Source organism: Ruditapes philippinarum, unplaced genomic scaffold, assembly GCF_026571515.1.
Source record: "Ruditapes philippinarum isolate M1 unplaced genomic scaffold, ASM2657151v2 ctg1100_1_1_1_1, whole genome shotgun sequence".
Classification (NCBI taxonomy): Eukaryota; Metazoa; Mollusca; class Bivalvia; order Venerida; family Veneridae; genus Ruditapes; species Ruditapes philippinarum.
Genome location: NW_026867299.1, coordinates 23,746 through 40,379, shown reverse-complemented (window position 1 = coordinate 40,379; position 16,634 = coordinate 23,746). Strand labels below are relative to the sequence as shown.

General features: G+C 30.1%; 1 protein-coding gene and 1 long non-coding RNA gene across 2 annotated transcripts; both read left to right on the top strand.

Moving 5' to 3' along the window:
- The first annotated feature begins 3,661 nt into the window (after positions 1–3,661).
- LOC132735595 (uncharacterized) lies at positions 3,662–6,429 on the top strand. The gene is made up of 2 exons (XR_009626473.1): positions 3,662–4,462; positions 5,131–6,429. It is a non-coding gene; the product is annotated as an uncharacterized LOC132735595 (long non-coding RNA).
- Positions 6,430–12,947: 6,518 nt separating this feature from the next.
- Positions 12,948–14,153, top strand: LOC132735592 (uncharacterized). The gene is made up of 2 exons (XM_060722569.1): positions 12,948–13,106; positions 13,823–14,153. Exons 1-2 carry the CDS (start codon positions 13,098–13,100, stop codon positions 14,117–14,119), a joined length of 306 nt encoding a protein of 101 aa, XP_060578552.1. The 5' UTR covers positions 12,948–13,097; the 3' UTR covers positions 14,120–14,153.
- Positions 14,154–16,634: the final 2,481 nt, after the last annotated feature.

The window sequence follows — 16,634 nt, the reverse complement described above, 5'->3', positions numbered from 1 at the left end:
CTATTTACTAATGTGGTGAATAAACGATTAAATTGTTGGGCCGAAGATAATAATGTGTATATTGAAGCACAGGCAGGCTTCCGAAAAAATATGGGAACGATTGATTTATTCTACATGGATTAATTAATCATACATGCTTAACAATAACAAAAAAACTTTTTGTAGCCTTTATAGATTGTACCAAGGCATTTGATTTTGTTGTACGTGATATAATATGGTATAAATTACTTAAGTTAGGCATTAGAGGAAATATATTAGATGTCATAAGATCAATGTATAATAATGTTAAATCTAGAGTTAAACATTTGAATACAGTTAGCACTGATTTTCATGCATGTTGGGCGTTCGTCAAGGAGAATGTTTTTCGCCTTTTTTATTCTCAATGTACTTAAACGACATTGAGGAGCATTTTGTATTACATGGATTTGATGGTGTAAACTTAGATATGTTCAAACTTTTCCTTTTACTATATGCTGATGATATTGTGATTTTTGCTGAAACCGAAATTAGTTTACAAAAAGGTTTAGATCTGTTATTTGACTATTGTATGAAATGAAAACTAACAGTTAATGTTGAAAAAACAAAGGTAATTGTATTTAGAAAAGGCGGCACAAACAGAAGAAATATGACTTTCACATATAATGTCACACTGTATTTTTCTTATTTAGGTATTACATTTACCACAGGTGGTTCTTTTAGCGCAACGCACGAGGCATTAGCGGGACAGGCGTTGAAGGCAATATACAAACTCAAGTCTTATTTAGTTAAATTCACTAATATTGATGTTAAGCACTCCTTAGAAATATTTGATAAGTTAGTTGTTCCTATTATATGGGGATTCAAAGAAACAAATGTTATAGAAAGAATACATTTACAATATTGTAAACAACTTTTAGGAGTACGTGCCCAAACCCAGAATAATTTTGTCTATGGAGAATTAGGTCGAACAAGTTTACTTTCTAATAGGCTAATATGTATAGTAAGATACTGGTTTAAGATATTAGAATGCGAATGCACAAAATATATAAGACATGTATACGATATGATGTTAAGAGACTTAGAAATGTATCCTAATAAGATTTCATTTGTAGTAAAGGGGAGACCATTATGATTTTTTTATTAAATAATCAATAACTATGGTGGCTGATTTGTGCCATGTCGTTTTTTTTTTCGCTATGCGGGGCGCCAAACGAAAACACGAAAATATGAAAGGATGAAACGAATTTTTGCTCAGCGGGGTACAAGCCCAACATGAGATCAAAAATTAGGAATGTAACCTTTAAGTGTATTTCACCTTAACCACTGAGAGCGTCAATGATTATAAATCTACTGAATTTACGTCGATTATCTACATGTATTTAGAAATATTTTCCTCAAAACTTAACAATACTGAATAACACTGATTTAAGTTTGAAAGCCTGTTCCAGTTAATTTCTTCATCAGAGGGACTGGGTAAACAATAAAAGCATTGAACGGTTAACATCAATTAATCCCAGTGCACTTTGTCGTTCATTTACTGTGATTTTATTTAGCATAAGCAGACATTTTGTCGGAAATTGCAATTTCACGGTGTATTTTTCTCAATGATCTGCATGTCTGTATTATAATGGTAAAGAACTTAAGTCATATGTAACATCAGTTAGCAAAGAAGAGGCAAAATCAAAAGACTTAGTGCTTTTTTGAGAAAAATAATTTGTTAAATAAAAGTTGGTTTGGTCCCCTATTCACTAAGATCTAACAATCAAATTCAGGAAAAATATTATTACCCTCTCTTAATTTAAATTATATCATGTCGAGAGTAAATCAATTATTCTGTAATCTGCTACAGCAAAAAACAACGACAAATACGTAGGAATAGCGCTTAATATTTGGTAGTACATATTACAAATCAGTAGAATCAATCGGTATTTTATTTATCTGTATGTGTTATGTTCTTGTATAAGGGATTCATCAGATCATCGATAACATTTGTTGCTGTATCCAAAACACTGAAACGAAACTATATCTGATCTGAACATGTGATAACAAAAATTTACAAACGGGGTATTATCATTGTGTTATCTGTAGAATATTTGATAACAAGTTATGCTAAGTAAAAAAAAAGCAAATTCCTTGATTTATGCAACTTTAAAAAAATATATTTCAAAGCAATTTCTTGTGTGTCACGTGCAGATAATGTAATTAGTGTGTATAAAACATTTATTACAAAAAGGTGTTGTGAGAAGATATGGGGTCGGGCTGGGGTGTATTTGAACAAGTACTTCGATATACTACCAAATGAAAGCGTCGAGTAGAGAAAAACCGCGAAACTCTACATATATTCCCTACTAACCCGCGAAATACACTTGCACAGTAAAAAGTAAATACTTAAGGTATCACTCCATATTTAACTTAAGGTACAGAAACCATCAACGCACATTTAAACTATATATCCGACACGAGAATTATTTCTAATATATCCTAATCTTGATCCTAAAATTGATCCTATTTGTATGATTATTTCATGAATTTTATCCAAAGATAGAGTTGGTGGGGTTTCTTTTGCATTTCGTTTATGTACCATTTCATTTTAGTTTAATACAGTCAACTTTACTTTCAAAAAGCAGTTAAAATAAGAGCAGAATTATTTGAACCCTGATCCAGATTTGTAAAATTGAGACCTCTCGAAAGTGGAGATTGCTGGTTTAAACATATTTTTAACCTCGATTGCGAAACAAATTCTTGTACCTTATATTAATCACTTTCGAGTCCGCTCCCTGGAACCAACCAGTACTGGTGTCATATGAAAAAAACATGGTCGTGACCCGATTAGGGCTCGAACCCATGATCCCTGGGTTGAGAGGCAGGCACCCGCTAGGCCAACGCTCCCCCTTTGGAGAATACTCGGGATCAATGAGTTAAAATATATACCAGAGATACTCAGGAGATAATGGGATGAGCAACAATCTTCACGTGTCTATCAACAGTACTATTATGACATGGATAATCCATTAATAAAATTATTGAAAAAGAAAGCAAAACAATATTTTAGAAGAGAAATAAGACTAACTTACTCAAGTAAGTATGAATAAACTATTATAAAAGATATAGCCATTCGTCATTGTTGCGTTCTTCTTTTTCACTATTTACAATAATTTTGGATCAAGTTTTGACACAGGTCAAAATATATGCAAAATATAACTAGAAACTTTCGATAAAAAAAAATATTGACTGTTTTGTAAATGTTATAATAAAGTGACATTACATTTGTTATTTTACGGTAAAACTTTATTTTAAAGTGACTTTCCATACTATGATGATAATAAATACCACTGTCAACATTGTTGTTGTTATTGTTGTTGTTTATGATGTTGTTGTTGTTGTTGTTGTTGTTTATGTTGCTGCTGCTGCTGGTGAATATTATTTTTGCCGTATTTGTTTCTCTTGTTTCTCAGATTTATCTTTCACTATAGCTTGATATACGGATAGGAAAGAATCGGATTACGTTGATCACGTGCTAGTCGGTGTTTACAAACAACAATGTTAATTTATGATCAGAACACGTGCGCACCGACTACTTGTACTTGTATGTTGTTTTGTTTTAAAAAAAAACACTTTCACATTATATTCGCACAAAATATTTACAAACATTTAACGTATTTTAAAATGTCTCTCATTGTATTTAAATTTTATACAAATATTATTCATTTTTGTAGTAAAGTAGTAAAGTATGAAGTACTATGTTTTATGTTTCATTTATGTTTCAATAGAGAGCTATCATATATCAACATATGTTGTTGTTTTTGTTGTTGCTGTTGTTGTTGTTTTTAGGCGGATTTACAAATTAAAAACAAAGATAGGAAATTAGGATAAATAATAAAAACGAAATTCCAAGACACATAGAAAGAAATTGGTACATCCAGGAATTTCAGACATTAGCACAATATTTACATTTCTTGATGACTCACGCTGTGTTTGGAGAATCTACAACAATGGGGAACTAATCAATTTTAAGAAGAAAACTTGTTTTTTAATATAGTTAACGATGTTTTAAATTTATCTTAACATTCGTCTGGTAAAGAGGAAACATGGTATGATGTTACTGGTAGCTACAGGATGTATGCACTGTTTAACTTAAACATCATATAAATGTTAGATGAAGCATAATGAGGTAACCTAAACAAACCAAACTTAATTTCCGAATGAAATATAACATTATGGTATATGAAAGTTGATAAACCAAATTATATTTTAAAATATTTTACTTCGTATCAAACTTAGTTCGATTTTAATAAACATTTTATTTCGCATAAATCGCATTTGACAATCTGTTAGGTATTTGGTGAACTTAAAAGTGGAATATATTAAGTGTAAAATAATAATATTATGGAATTAAAATACATGTGTAAATATGAAATCCAAAATATTATTTTCATGAAAGAAGTAAGTCAAGGGATGTGACTGCAAAAATACCGCAGACATGGTTAGTATAATTTTATTTCCTTGTTAGACTGAAATTCATGTTTAATGTACAAAGTAATTATCTTAAGTATAGGTTAAGTATAAGTTTATTGGTACGTATTTACAAAATTAAATTGGTCAGGCGCGGCACAGCCTCGCGACTTTAATTTTGTAAATACGTACTGATAAACTTTAACCAGATAAGTGTTATTATTTTTGTAAACAGTCTATTTACTAAACTGATTCACAGTTTGCCGATTTACCAATATAAATGTGTTACGATTCATTTGAAATACATGTATAGCAATCCTATTGGACAAAAAATAATTTCAGACACTAACTTAATTAAGAATAAAAAAGTTAATATTAATTCATATAGTTTACCATTATTCTATACTTTGTCGTATTCGGCCATTTGTCCCTTCTTTTAATTGTCGTATTCTATCAAATGTCTTTCGACGTAATGCCGTGCACCGGTTTACCACTATTAAACATTAAGATATTTTGTAAGCTTATTATTAATTTCATAAATTTCTTTAATTAGGTCCTCGCCTTCTTGAAATTTACAAAAATTAGCAAACATGACAGCAAGTCACGTTTTGTTAATAAATAATTTGATTCAAGACAGAAAAAGATTTTCTATGTTTTTATTATTTTATTTTTGAACAAATTGAAAATCCCATTTTTCAGGAATTTAAGGCGACTATATCACTAATATTAGTGATATTAAACATAGGAAGGCAACATGTGTTTTCACCGGTGCCTACCGACAACTTACAGTTTCGGCGGGAAAATTGTGAATGGGGGTGCGATTCAAACATTGATACAAAATTGAGACTTTGTGAGACACTTTGTCATCTAGAAACTGTTAACAACAAATATCAACATGATCATGAAACTCAATGTCAAGAAATCTGTGCAATAAAATATTTAAAATGCTTGGAAGGATGTAAAAATATTATGAGCAACATGGAGAGCTAACCAAAATACAGTAACACTGTACTTGAAAAGTAACATGTGATTTAGAAATAATGAAAGGCATTTGTAAATATGCAATTATCTAAAAACTTAATTTATGAACACTCCACATGTTTAATTGGAAAATAAAAGGGAGGTTATTTTAAGAGGTTCAAAATATGTAAAACATATACATAGATTTAAATAATAATTAATAAGTACAATTTACATGTTGTAATTGCAAAATAAATTAACATTCGTTGTTCCGGTTTTAATTCTTTTAATTCCTCTTTTAAATGAAAAAAATTTTAACAGCCATACAAATCATCACATACTGCAAGATGAAGTGCAGGAAAATTATTTTGTAATATAAAAAATAAAATGATAGCAAATGTTCTTTTTTCTAAATTAATGTCAATTTCTTTTTGCTACTTTATACTTGTATTAGTCTTGATCTTTGTTACTGTGAATAGTGTTTAAACATGTTTTCGAAATGCTTAAGAGAAGCGCAGTTTCTTATGTTAACAGAACTTGTTGTTCAACCATTTTATCACTTCACCGCTCATATCTTTGTATATATATTGCTGTATATTTCAAAGCTAAACATATTATACATTTATATTTCCTAACTGTTATTTGTGCAAAATGTGCAACATACAAGAATAAGCTTTATTAAAAATACACATATTTCAAAGTTTCGATGTCTTGGTGTCTTATAGTTAAATTTAAATTTAACAACAAGACCACTTTTCAGAAACAACTAATTTTTGTCATTCTAATATATGAACTATAACCTATACTTGAAATTTGTTTATCCTCAACAACATGATATCTGTTTTTTATTGAGAAAGTTTTTTGTCATTGTCATATTTTTACATATATATAAAATAACATTTTAAAAAAATGAATTATGAATATCTTTTCGCTAATTTATTACAAGTTTATATAAGTAATTATATTGTATTAATCAATATAATATATCATTATGTGATTATATTTACACGTCAAAATAAAATTATACTCTGTTCCGTCTTTTCTGTTATGTTATATTATATTCCAAAACATATTTTACATAAATGTCAGACACTACCATACTTTCAAAAATCATTATACATCTATGCAAATGTGCTAGACATAATTTGATTAGAAAACATTACATGGAAAATATCTAAAAAAATATCTCGAATACCTTTTTACAAACTTTTTACTAAAAAGTATAAAATACGATATATTTGCAACATATACTTTAATGGTTACTTGTAATTGTAAGTAATCAAGTACAATCAAGTATATCATCATCATCATCATCATTATGTTTATAATCATCATCAACAAAAACAACATTTTTTGTGTACTATTGTTGTTGTTGCTGCTGTTGTCGTTATTATTATTATTATTATTATTGTTGTTGTTATTGCTTAACCGGATTTGTATACCTTTTGTCTTTTTCAGCTGAACATTATTTTTATAATTTTAACATTTTGTATCATTGTTTCAGTTATTGTGATATTTTATTAGCGCTTAGTTTGTATGGTCACGTGTGTAACTTTACTGTTAAAATCATTATAAATTATGTTTTCTGGTTTAAACTTAAAATCTGTTAATTCTCTTAAAGGTCAAAATCAAAATAACTTTATATTTTGCCCTTATTGTGTCTAGTACATGTGTATCTAGGAGACGGCCCCCTGAATTTTCGTACTATATATCCTATAGTAAATGCATCATATTTAAGGCTAACTTCTGGACAAAGCATATCCGGTACCGGAAATTCATGGCCATTTGTTTTAACACCAATGCAGTCCAAGTAAATTTAGCACACAATAAAGTTTCCTTTTAAAAGGAAAGGCTTGCACAGTTGTGCCTTCATAAAGTGTTTATTTAGTTTGTTGTTTTTTTTTGTAAAAACGAATATTTTTTGTCAAAACAATTTGAAATCTATTCTCTACTGTATTGTATAAAACTTGTAAAGAAAATAATCAATCATAAAAATACTAACTATTCTATCATTCTGAAAAGGAAACAAGTGTGAACATTTCATTTCCAGAGAAATCATTCGTTTTGGCAGTTTCTAATTTCATTTATATAGCATCTTTATGGACAAGTAAATGCACTAAAATACTTCGTTACGTGGTACCAATTAATAAGGTCAGACACTCACATTGATATTTCCATAGACTTACATTATAAGAAATTGTCCCTAATCCTACCTTAAAATTGAGTTTTCATGCTAAAGAGGTAATTTTTCTAGCAGAATGAAATGCCTGACACATAAAAATGTTCCTGTTATATAGGGGTAGCCGACCAAATTTTTTGCAAAATGACTTCAAAGAGGATTACCCCCCATTTCATTGAAATTTTCTGCTGATCACAGGACTGACATACACTTTTTATAAATGCAAATATCCAAGTCAAAATTATCACAGAGACTCATGAAATATTTCATTTTCTTCAGAAAACAATGTAGTGTTACTTTTTAAATTAGTTTTTATACTTAAAAATACCCCACTTTCATCCAATCACCTCATGTATAAATTGACTCATACGGTTTTCCCTGCACTTTTTTTCAGCCAATCGCTGGCCGTGTTACAATGCGTTACCCTGACCATAAGCATGTATCAACTATGTTACACAACCACAGATACGGTAAGGTTAATGATATGCATGGGCTATTTTTAGATTACCTCACTGCGTTCATTAGATCTAAATATAACTCGATCATGCACTAATATTCTCTGTGATTTGGTAAGCAAGACCACCCTTTGGAGACGTAACCATCCTCTATTGTATAAGGTATATATGTTAATTAATATACAAAACTAATACAGACAAAAACAATTATAAAAGAAACTAACTTTTGAGTCTTGAAAAAGAATTGAAACGTAACAATTTCGTTTATAATTTATTACGGTTTAAACCGATAAATCAAGTAAAAATAGAAATCCTATTTATATAAACAAACTGGGATTACCGAAGTAACTAAAATAGCTTAGATTTCCGTAATATTACTTCGTCTGATTCCGCAGTATGACGGATTCGCCCGAATTGTCACGATTGCAATCGGAATTACATCGGCTATAATCATTAAACCGAAGAGTGACGGAAAGGGCCAAAAAGTTGCGATTGGCACGATTGCAGTTGGTTTCTCGTTCAATCATGCACTAACAAATGTAAGCAGGAAACCAACAAGTTTTCCAAAACAAATGGGCTTGCAGCCGTGGCTGCAAGCCAAAAATAATACATTAGCCCGTGCAGTTTTTCTGCAGCTTTTAATTTCTGTAATCATTATAGAATATTCCAAATAGTACTCTCCTGCGTATCCAAATAGTAACTGGTGTGTATTCTTGTGCATAGTACCTCCTGATATGAAACCTTCCACCCAGAAATGAAATCCTGCAAAAATACATCAAAAACAACCTTATAAGTACTCAGAATAAAAACTTAATGTACACAATTACTAAAGATATACTTAAAATATAACCAGTATCAATTGTGAAGACTTGAAATAGGCCATTTCAAAATTTAAAAGAACTACTTTCTAGACGGACTGTGTCTAATTCCGTACAGGGGTGACACCGTACAATCAAAATTCCTCCTGATTCACAGAAAAAATCTATAAGGATACTTCGGGGAATATCGTTAACGTTCAATTGATAAACGAATGGAATAGTCTTTTTGGTATTTCAAGCTGTTGTTATAAAAAATTCTAAACATTTTTCATTGTATGTTATTGGGCAATGGTCATCATATTAGTCAATGGTTTAAAATATATTACTCAGTTCAGCTTGACAGCATAATGTAAAAGGATGAAAACTTATCACGAAAATGAATGCTGAGAATATGTAAAAACATCTATATACATTAAGCACATATAAACATAATAAGACCCGATAATTGGGTTACGGAGAAACCTTATATCACAAAATCTAATACAATCATGATACCGATTAATCTTAAAAAGTTTACAACATTTTAATGTGTTTTGAATATATTTCGTATGTTTGCATTCTTTCAGGGTGAAATCATTTCAACTTTTTTACTTTCTTTACAACACGCATATATTTATGTATATATGTTGGGACAACAAAATCAAATTTCTGAGATCTCCGAATGCTAAAATATCATAAGTGAACTAATACATAAATATCCAGTATTATATTTCTATATATAGTGCAATATAATATAAAGCGATTATATATCAACAATATGTAAAGGTTTAATCTTTAGCGTTTAGATAAAATCATTTAGAAACAGTAAGAATTTTTACATTGGGGATTATAAGAAACTGCCATTTATTCACCACCAGTTATACAACATTGCATGAATGATGAAACTTATATCATTAAAAACAGTTACTCATATCATGTGACATTTAAACATTGTTACAGAATTCGGCCCATGTAGGCGGTTGAGTTACAAATAACAATGAAATTATGTTGTTGTCAAGTCATTAAAATAACTGTATCTTTAGCGCAGAAATACTTCACCATAAATAAAGGTCGCGCGTGGGTAATATAAAGTTTACTTCACTGTATAAAAATAACTAAAAAGACCATTTTAAATTTTGTAATTCTATTGGAAAAGGATTAAGTTGTAGCAATTTTGTATAACTTTTTATATATAAAGCAATATTACGGAAACATTAAAGGACCTGCTTTTAGTGCGATCACGTGGTGTAAGACGACTGTTTTTGTTCAATAAGATCAGGTGTTTTAATTTAACACAAATATATCCATTCTATTCACAAAGACTAGAACATTTTTGTCGTTCTTAGTAACCTTTTCTGAAAATGCGTAAGTTCTTTTTGTCTAGGCGATTTGTTTTAAAATGACAAATGTTTTTCCAAAAGAAGAAAAGACACCTTTTTGCCAAGACAAAAACTTCAAGCATATCTAGAAAGAATTCGGAGAAATAAACGTTTGTTTTTAATATTTGTGAATTAACGAAATTGATAAAACGTCTAATTAAATGGAATAAAAATCAGTCGATTTACACATCATGATCTTACTTATTGGAGGCCTTTTAAGGTTTCCGTACAATATAGATAATCTTCCTATTTCGTTTCCAACATTTGGCGTTCTTTTAAATTATAAAAACACTATACAGATTTCCATCCTTCAATGTCTTCAATTCTACGAAATTGACACTTTGATGATTTTCAGCTCAGCAAACTCATACTAACTTTCGTCCGTCACCCGTCGTTCGAAGTCAACTTTTACTTTTAACAACATACCTTTTATAATAACGTCCATGCTTTGTGTTTGTGCCCTCTAATGTAATACTGGGCTCTTTGTCAATAGTCCCGTGATGCTTGATTTTGTTGGGGTGTGTTCATTGATTGCCGCTCTTCCATGATGATGTTAATTTGGCTGCGAAGCAGTCAAGTCTTATATGATTTTGAATAAGACGCATTATTTACTGCGGAATGACAAGATTTATTTTGCGTGTCAGCAATAAAATACAGTACAAATAAACATCAGCTTTACACTTTATGACCAATTTTAAATTTCTGGATTTGTTACAAAACATTTTATTTATATTTTATTTAAATGGAAAGACAATGTTTTCTTATTTCCTTATACAAAAAGTGGACTGTGCAACTGTCTATAGAATATTCTTTAGGTGGCATTGCACAAAATAACTTTAGAGCTAAAAAATTTAAATAAGCTTTGAAATACCTCACCCCGGAAGCAAACAAAGCATGTTATACTCGAATGAACTGAAGAAATGAAGAAAACACTTCAAAAATAAGTTCTAGAGCGGCAGGAGCACTCACGACTTTCAGAAATTGGCACAATGTTGATAATTCAAGCTGTGTTTGAAAATGTAAATGCACAACAATAGGAGACTAATCAATTTGAAGAAGGATACCAGCGTGTTTATCAGGATTTTAATCCATCTTAACATTGGTCTGGCAGTCATAGTTAAGAAGAAAATGTTGTATGAAATAAAGGGTAGATTACACTAGTTAACGTCAATACGGCTTTGTTATGATACATTTTATTATAATTCAATTACGATAACACTACATCAATAATGTTGATAAAGCTTCACTTAGGGGATTGATTTATGAATAAGTATCTATACCTCAGTAGGAATTCTTAATAAAAAATCAAATATGTAATTCAAATCAGTAGGAATATGCTTTAGTATAATTTTCACAACAAAAACATGCTCCTGCAATTTCGTGCACATGTCATGAGATGAGTTAAAAATGCATTGTTACTTTTCTTATTTTAAGTTAAATTCAAATTTTACTATGTCAACACCGCAATGGTTGCAGGTATGATTTAATCACGTCTGCATTGTTTACTCTTAGAATTAAGGAAATAGAAATAATAGTTAATTAGAAAAACTGTTTTTGATCTCTATCAAAGTTTTTATTCTTATCTAGAATATAAATGTCTATAAATGTTGTGATATATTTCCTGTTACATAACAGAAATTACTGTAATGTTTTTTATTCCCTCTAGAATGTTTTATCTTGGTAGATATAAGAATTGTCGCATCATCTTGTAGGGATTCATTAAATATCAGTTATGGACATTTCATGACAATGTTGCAGGTAATTAGTGACCGATTAAGGAACGTGACAGGAAAATTAAAGTGTTTGTTGTTGTTGTTGTTGTTGTTGTTGTTGTCTTATAAAAATTGTAAATGGTCAAAGGCATATTACATGCCGATTTTGCCAAATAATCTTGTATTAAAATACCAAAGCTTATAAACGACACACGTTTCAAAGTAAGTACATTATTCCTCATTTATTTAATGACTGGTCGTTTTATTTAAAGCAATTCTAAATTTTTAAACGTTATACTGGTATTCTCAAAATCAGACGAAGCGCTTATAAATAATACACATTGTATTAACAGGAACTGGAAGAAGCATGGTAAAACATAATTTGCGCATTCCGTTATCTTATTAAGGTTTTTAATAAAGTTTCTGTTACATCAGGTAGGAACAGATGTTGATTCATTATGATTAAATGTAAGGTTTGCTTTTGTATCTTTTACTTTTTATTTATGATCCATTATTTTTTTTATTTCATTTTTTATTTATTTTATTTTATTTATTTATTTAGTTCTTTTTTTTTGGGGGGGGGGGCGGTGGCTGGGTTTTAGTTGTTTTATCTTGTTGTTTGGGTTTTGTTTTGTTGTTGTTGTTGATTTATTGTTGTGTATTATTTTTTAATCTAGGTGTTTTACAGCTATTTATTGAGAAAATCGTATTTACTATAAATCGAGATTCAAAAAATAAGTTAAGATAAATTATATGTTATTGTGGGTGGAAAGTATGACATTCAATCAATATGTCCTTTACACTGTACGTCATGATATAAAATGAACCCTGTTAACAAAACACTGTTTTATGTGTTGACATCCGAGTTATTGTATATCTTCATATTTACAAAAGTACAATTTTATCATCTTTTACCATTATGATGAATTACCCGGAACTCCCCAACTGTAATTGTCTCTAAATTGTTATCAGGAGTTATCATACTTAAAATGTTTCAAATTTATGTAAATGACATGTTTATCAAACAAATGTCAGTCTAAAAGAGAGATGTACGTTGTTTCTAAATTTCAGCTTATTTACGTATGATGTTTCGTATATATTATTCTCGTACATATTGAATATATAACACAATACTGCCATATATATCTCTTAGTGTGGACGTGCAAACATCTTCGAAGGACTCAATGAAAATGGTAAGAATTTTTTAATATTTGTGTATCTTGTCATTAGCACATAAAAGTAAATTTCACCGGAAAATGTAAATTCTTATTGATAAATTTAAGTTAAAGGTGTAAATTAAAGAAAATAAAAGTAAATAAGTAAATCAAGATAGAATTTGTTCTTTATCGAAAAAAATACATGATACTATTTTCCATCAATGCAATGACGGTCTCGCAAGTTTTCTACTCTAATGTCATCATTGCATTATGAAATTAATTTATACAACAAGGTATTTTTTCTATTGTATTATGGAATTTAACTATACAACAAGGCATTTTTGTATAACAAGCATATTGTCTACAAGTTAGTTGAAGCTTGTTACATAGATCTACGACTTTTTCGGGACTGAAAACGTCCGCGAAAATATGCCTACAGCCAAAAGCACTAACTTAAAAAGTCAGTGAACAGTATCAATAGTTTCTCTTGTTGTTATACTTTTGTAAGTTTCTATGGCTATATTGTGTATCTATGGTTGTTAACGTGTATCTAGTGTTGTAACCTGCTATTAGTTTATATAGTTGTTATACGTTTCTATGGCTTTTACATGTATCTATGGTTGTTACATGTTACATGTTATAAGTGTATATTGTTTCCGTAGATTTTTATGTTTGTTATATGTTTATATGGTTTTATGTATCAACTTTGGGAAAACAACATTGTTTTCTTTTTTATAATTCGTCAAATACAGATGGCTGTTAGAGCGTTTGGTTTTCTACTCATAGCGATTGTAACACAAAGTGGCGTGGAGGGACTGGATCTGAAGGATGGGGGACTTTTAAGAAAACTCTTGACACAGAGGTCTGAATCCGACAAAGCCTGTTTCACGGACCCTTGTCACGATTTTGATGTCACGGAGTGTGATCTTGAATGTCACGTTACTTACATGGAGGACTCTTACTATGAAGTTTTATATCATGGGTGTCTCGTGCAGTGTGCTGAAGATTATATGTATTGTAAATATGAATTGGATTGCGACATTCCATGATTAAGTTCTTGAAAATTAAAAAAAAAACAAATCATACTTAGTAATGTGTTTTCTATAAAAAAAATTAACAATTCTATGTTTAGGCTTTGTCAGTTTTCAATAAAGATATTGTACATATAATAAGATAGTTAAAATTCGTCATAATTCGCATCATTCCTTGTTTTGTGTAAATTATTGTAATGACGTTAACCCAACTTAGCGTAACAATGAAAAAGTAATAGGTGTTACTATGAGAAAACAACGAAAACCGACAACGTATAAAGTACAAAAAATGTGATGTTCAAGCCTTTATCAACTCTAAGTGCGTATGATTAGTCTTTGAACTTTGAACTTTTATTTTCAAATTCTAGGCCTCTGAGAGGCATCAGAACACAACATATTAAACATGAACAAATGACGTAATACAAATTTGCTATATAACATGAACAAATGACATGATACAAATTTGCTATGACTAGATAAACAGAAAATTATCATATCAGACTAAATTTGAGAAATATCAGACAAAATTTGAGCAATATCAGACACTGAGCCATTTCTAACACATAGGAAAATTTGCTATATAACATGAACAAATGACCTGATACAAATTTGCTATGACTAGATAAACAGAAAATTATCATATCAGACTAAATTTGAGCAATCTTCAGTACAGGTGAGATAGCGGTGTCGTATGAGTTTCGCAAGTACCATGAGATATGCAAGTACGCATGCGCGAAAATGTTATTTTCTAACGCACGGTACAGAAGTTTTTCACTTTTCTGCCTTTAAATATATCATGTCATTACATGACGAGTACTCAATTGATTCGGTTTGGTCCGTATTTAATACTTAAATATACCTTCGTGTAATATTTGTAGGATATAAAGGATATAGAAGCACGTCAGAATAGCAATGGTCTGTAACTATGTAAAGTGTGGTAATCTTCTTAAAGGAAATTTGTCTAAGAATGTTTGTTATTAAGTGACTAATTTAACATTGTTAGCGGGAAATGTCCCTGCATTTTTTTTTCTTTTTGACTTTGAGGTATGTATTGGTTTTGAAATAACATGATTGATTTCAATATCTAAATTTTGGTCAAAGTGTACATATCATAACATGTCGTTGTCCCGGCGTGAAGTTTAACATAATTGGGAAAGAGACATGTTTTGGAATTTAATGTTGTTACTTTCTTGGAAATATAAGATACATATATTAGCAATAACACTAGGTTGGTGATAATATTATCAGGTCAGTGAACAATTAATGGAATTAATGTAAGAAAGAAGCACTTGTTTTACTCCCAACGTTATACTATTGCTCTTAGCAACAGTATGCGCTCGTTTCAGTTAAAATAGAATATTGATCTGTTGTCCTCTGAGATATTGCATGCTGTTCATCATTTTGACTTTGTATGTTTTATTTATATAATGTTTTTGCTCCTGTATTTGTAATATATGCAAACTGAGCTGATATCAATAAACGAAACGAAACGATTTACCGGATTGCTGCCCTACGGCCATATATTGCACAGATTTGCCATTACTGTTTCAAAATAGAGGAAAACAAATTTAATCCTAGCAAACTCTGGCAAAACTTAAAGACTTTGGGATATAAAAATGACAACAAGAAATCTTCAAATATTGTATTATCAATTAATGGGGAAAACTGCCATGACGCTGATACTGTTTCAAATTATTTCAACGATTTTTTTACAAGTGTTGCTTCTAAACTTGTTGAGAAATTACCTTCAAGTAAAAAATTGTATGATTTAGGGTCTGAAAAGCTTTTCAATTTTTATAGTAAAAGAAATCCTGGATAGTTAATATTTTAAATCTACAACATGTATCTGAAAATTTTGTTTTTAAGGAACTATGCAACTTAAATGTTAGTAAAAGCACAGGATTAGATGGTATTCCTGCCCGATTTTTGAAGGATGGTTCTAGTGTTCTGAAAATACCAATTACTTACATTGTTAATCTATCTTTTTCTGAAGGTAAAGTACCAGATGAAATGAAGTTGGCTAGAGTAAAACCACTTTACAAGAAGAATAGTGTTCTAGAAGTTGATAATTATAGGCCTGTCAGTGTCAGTATTTTAAGTGTAGTTTCAAAATTTTTAGAGAAAGCTGCTTATGTTCAACTTGAAACATTTTTGGTTTCCAATAATTTACTGTATGAACACCAGTCTGGTTTTAGAAGGTGTTATTCTACAGATAGCTGTCTTATTCACTTACAAGATATTATAAGAATTAATACTAGTAAAGGGCTATACACAGGTATGGTGATGCTTGACTTGCAAAAGGCGTTTGACACCGTAGACCATGATATTCTTAGTGGAAAGTTAGAATTAATGGGTGTTCAGTCTATTTCCTGGTTCAGATCATATCTTTCAGAACGTTCACAAATTGTTAATATAGGAAATACTTACTCTAAATCAAACAGTGTGACCTGTGGCGTCCCCCAAGGTAGTATTCTAGGGCCGTTGCTTTTTCTGTGCTACGTAAATGATATGATTTTAAGTATTGATAATGATT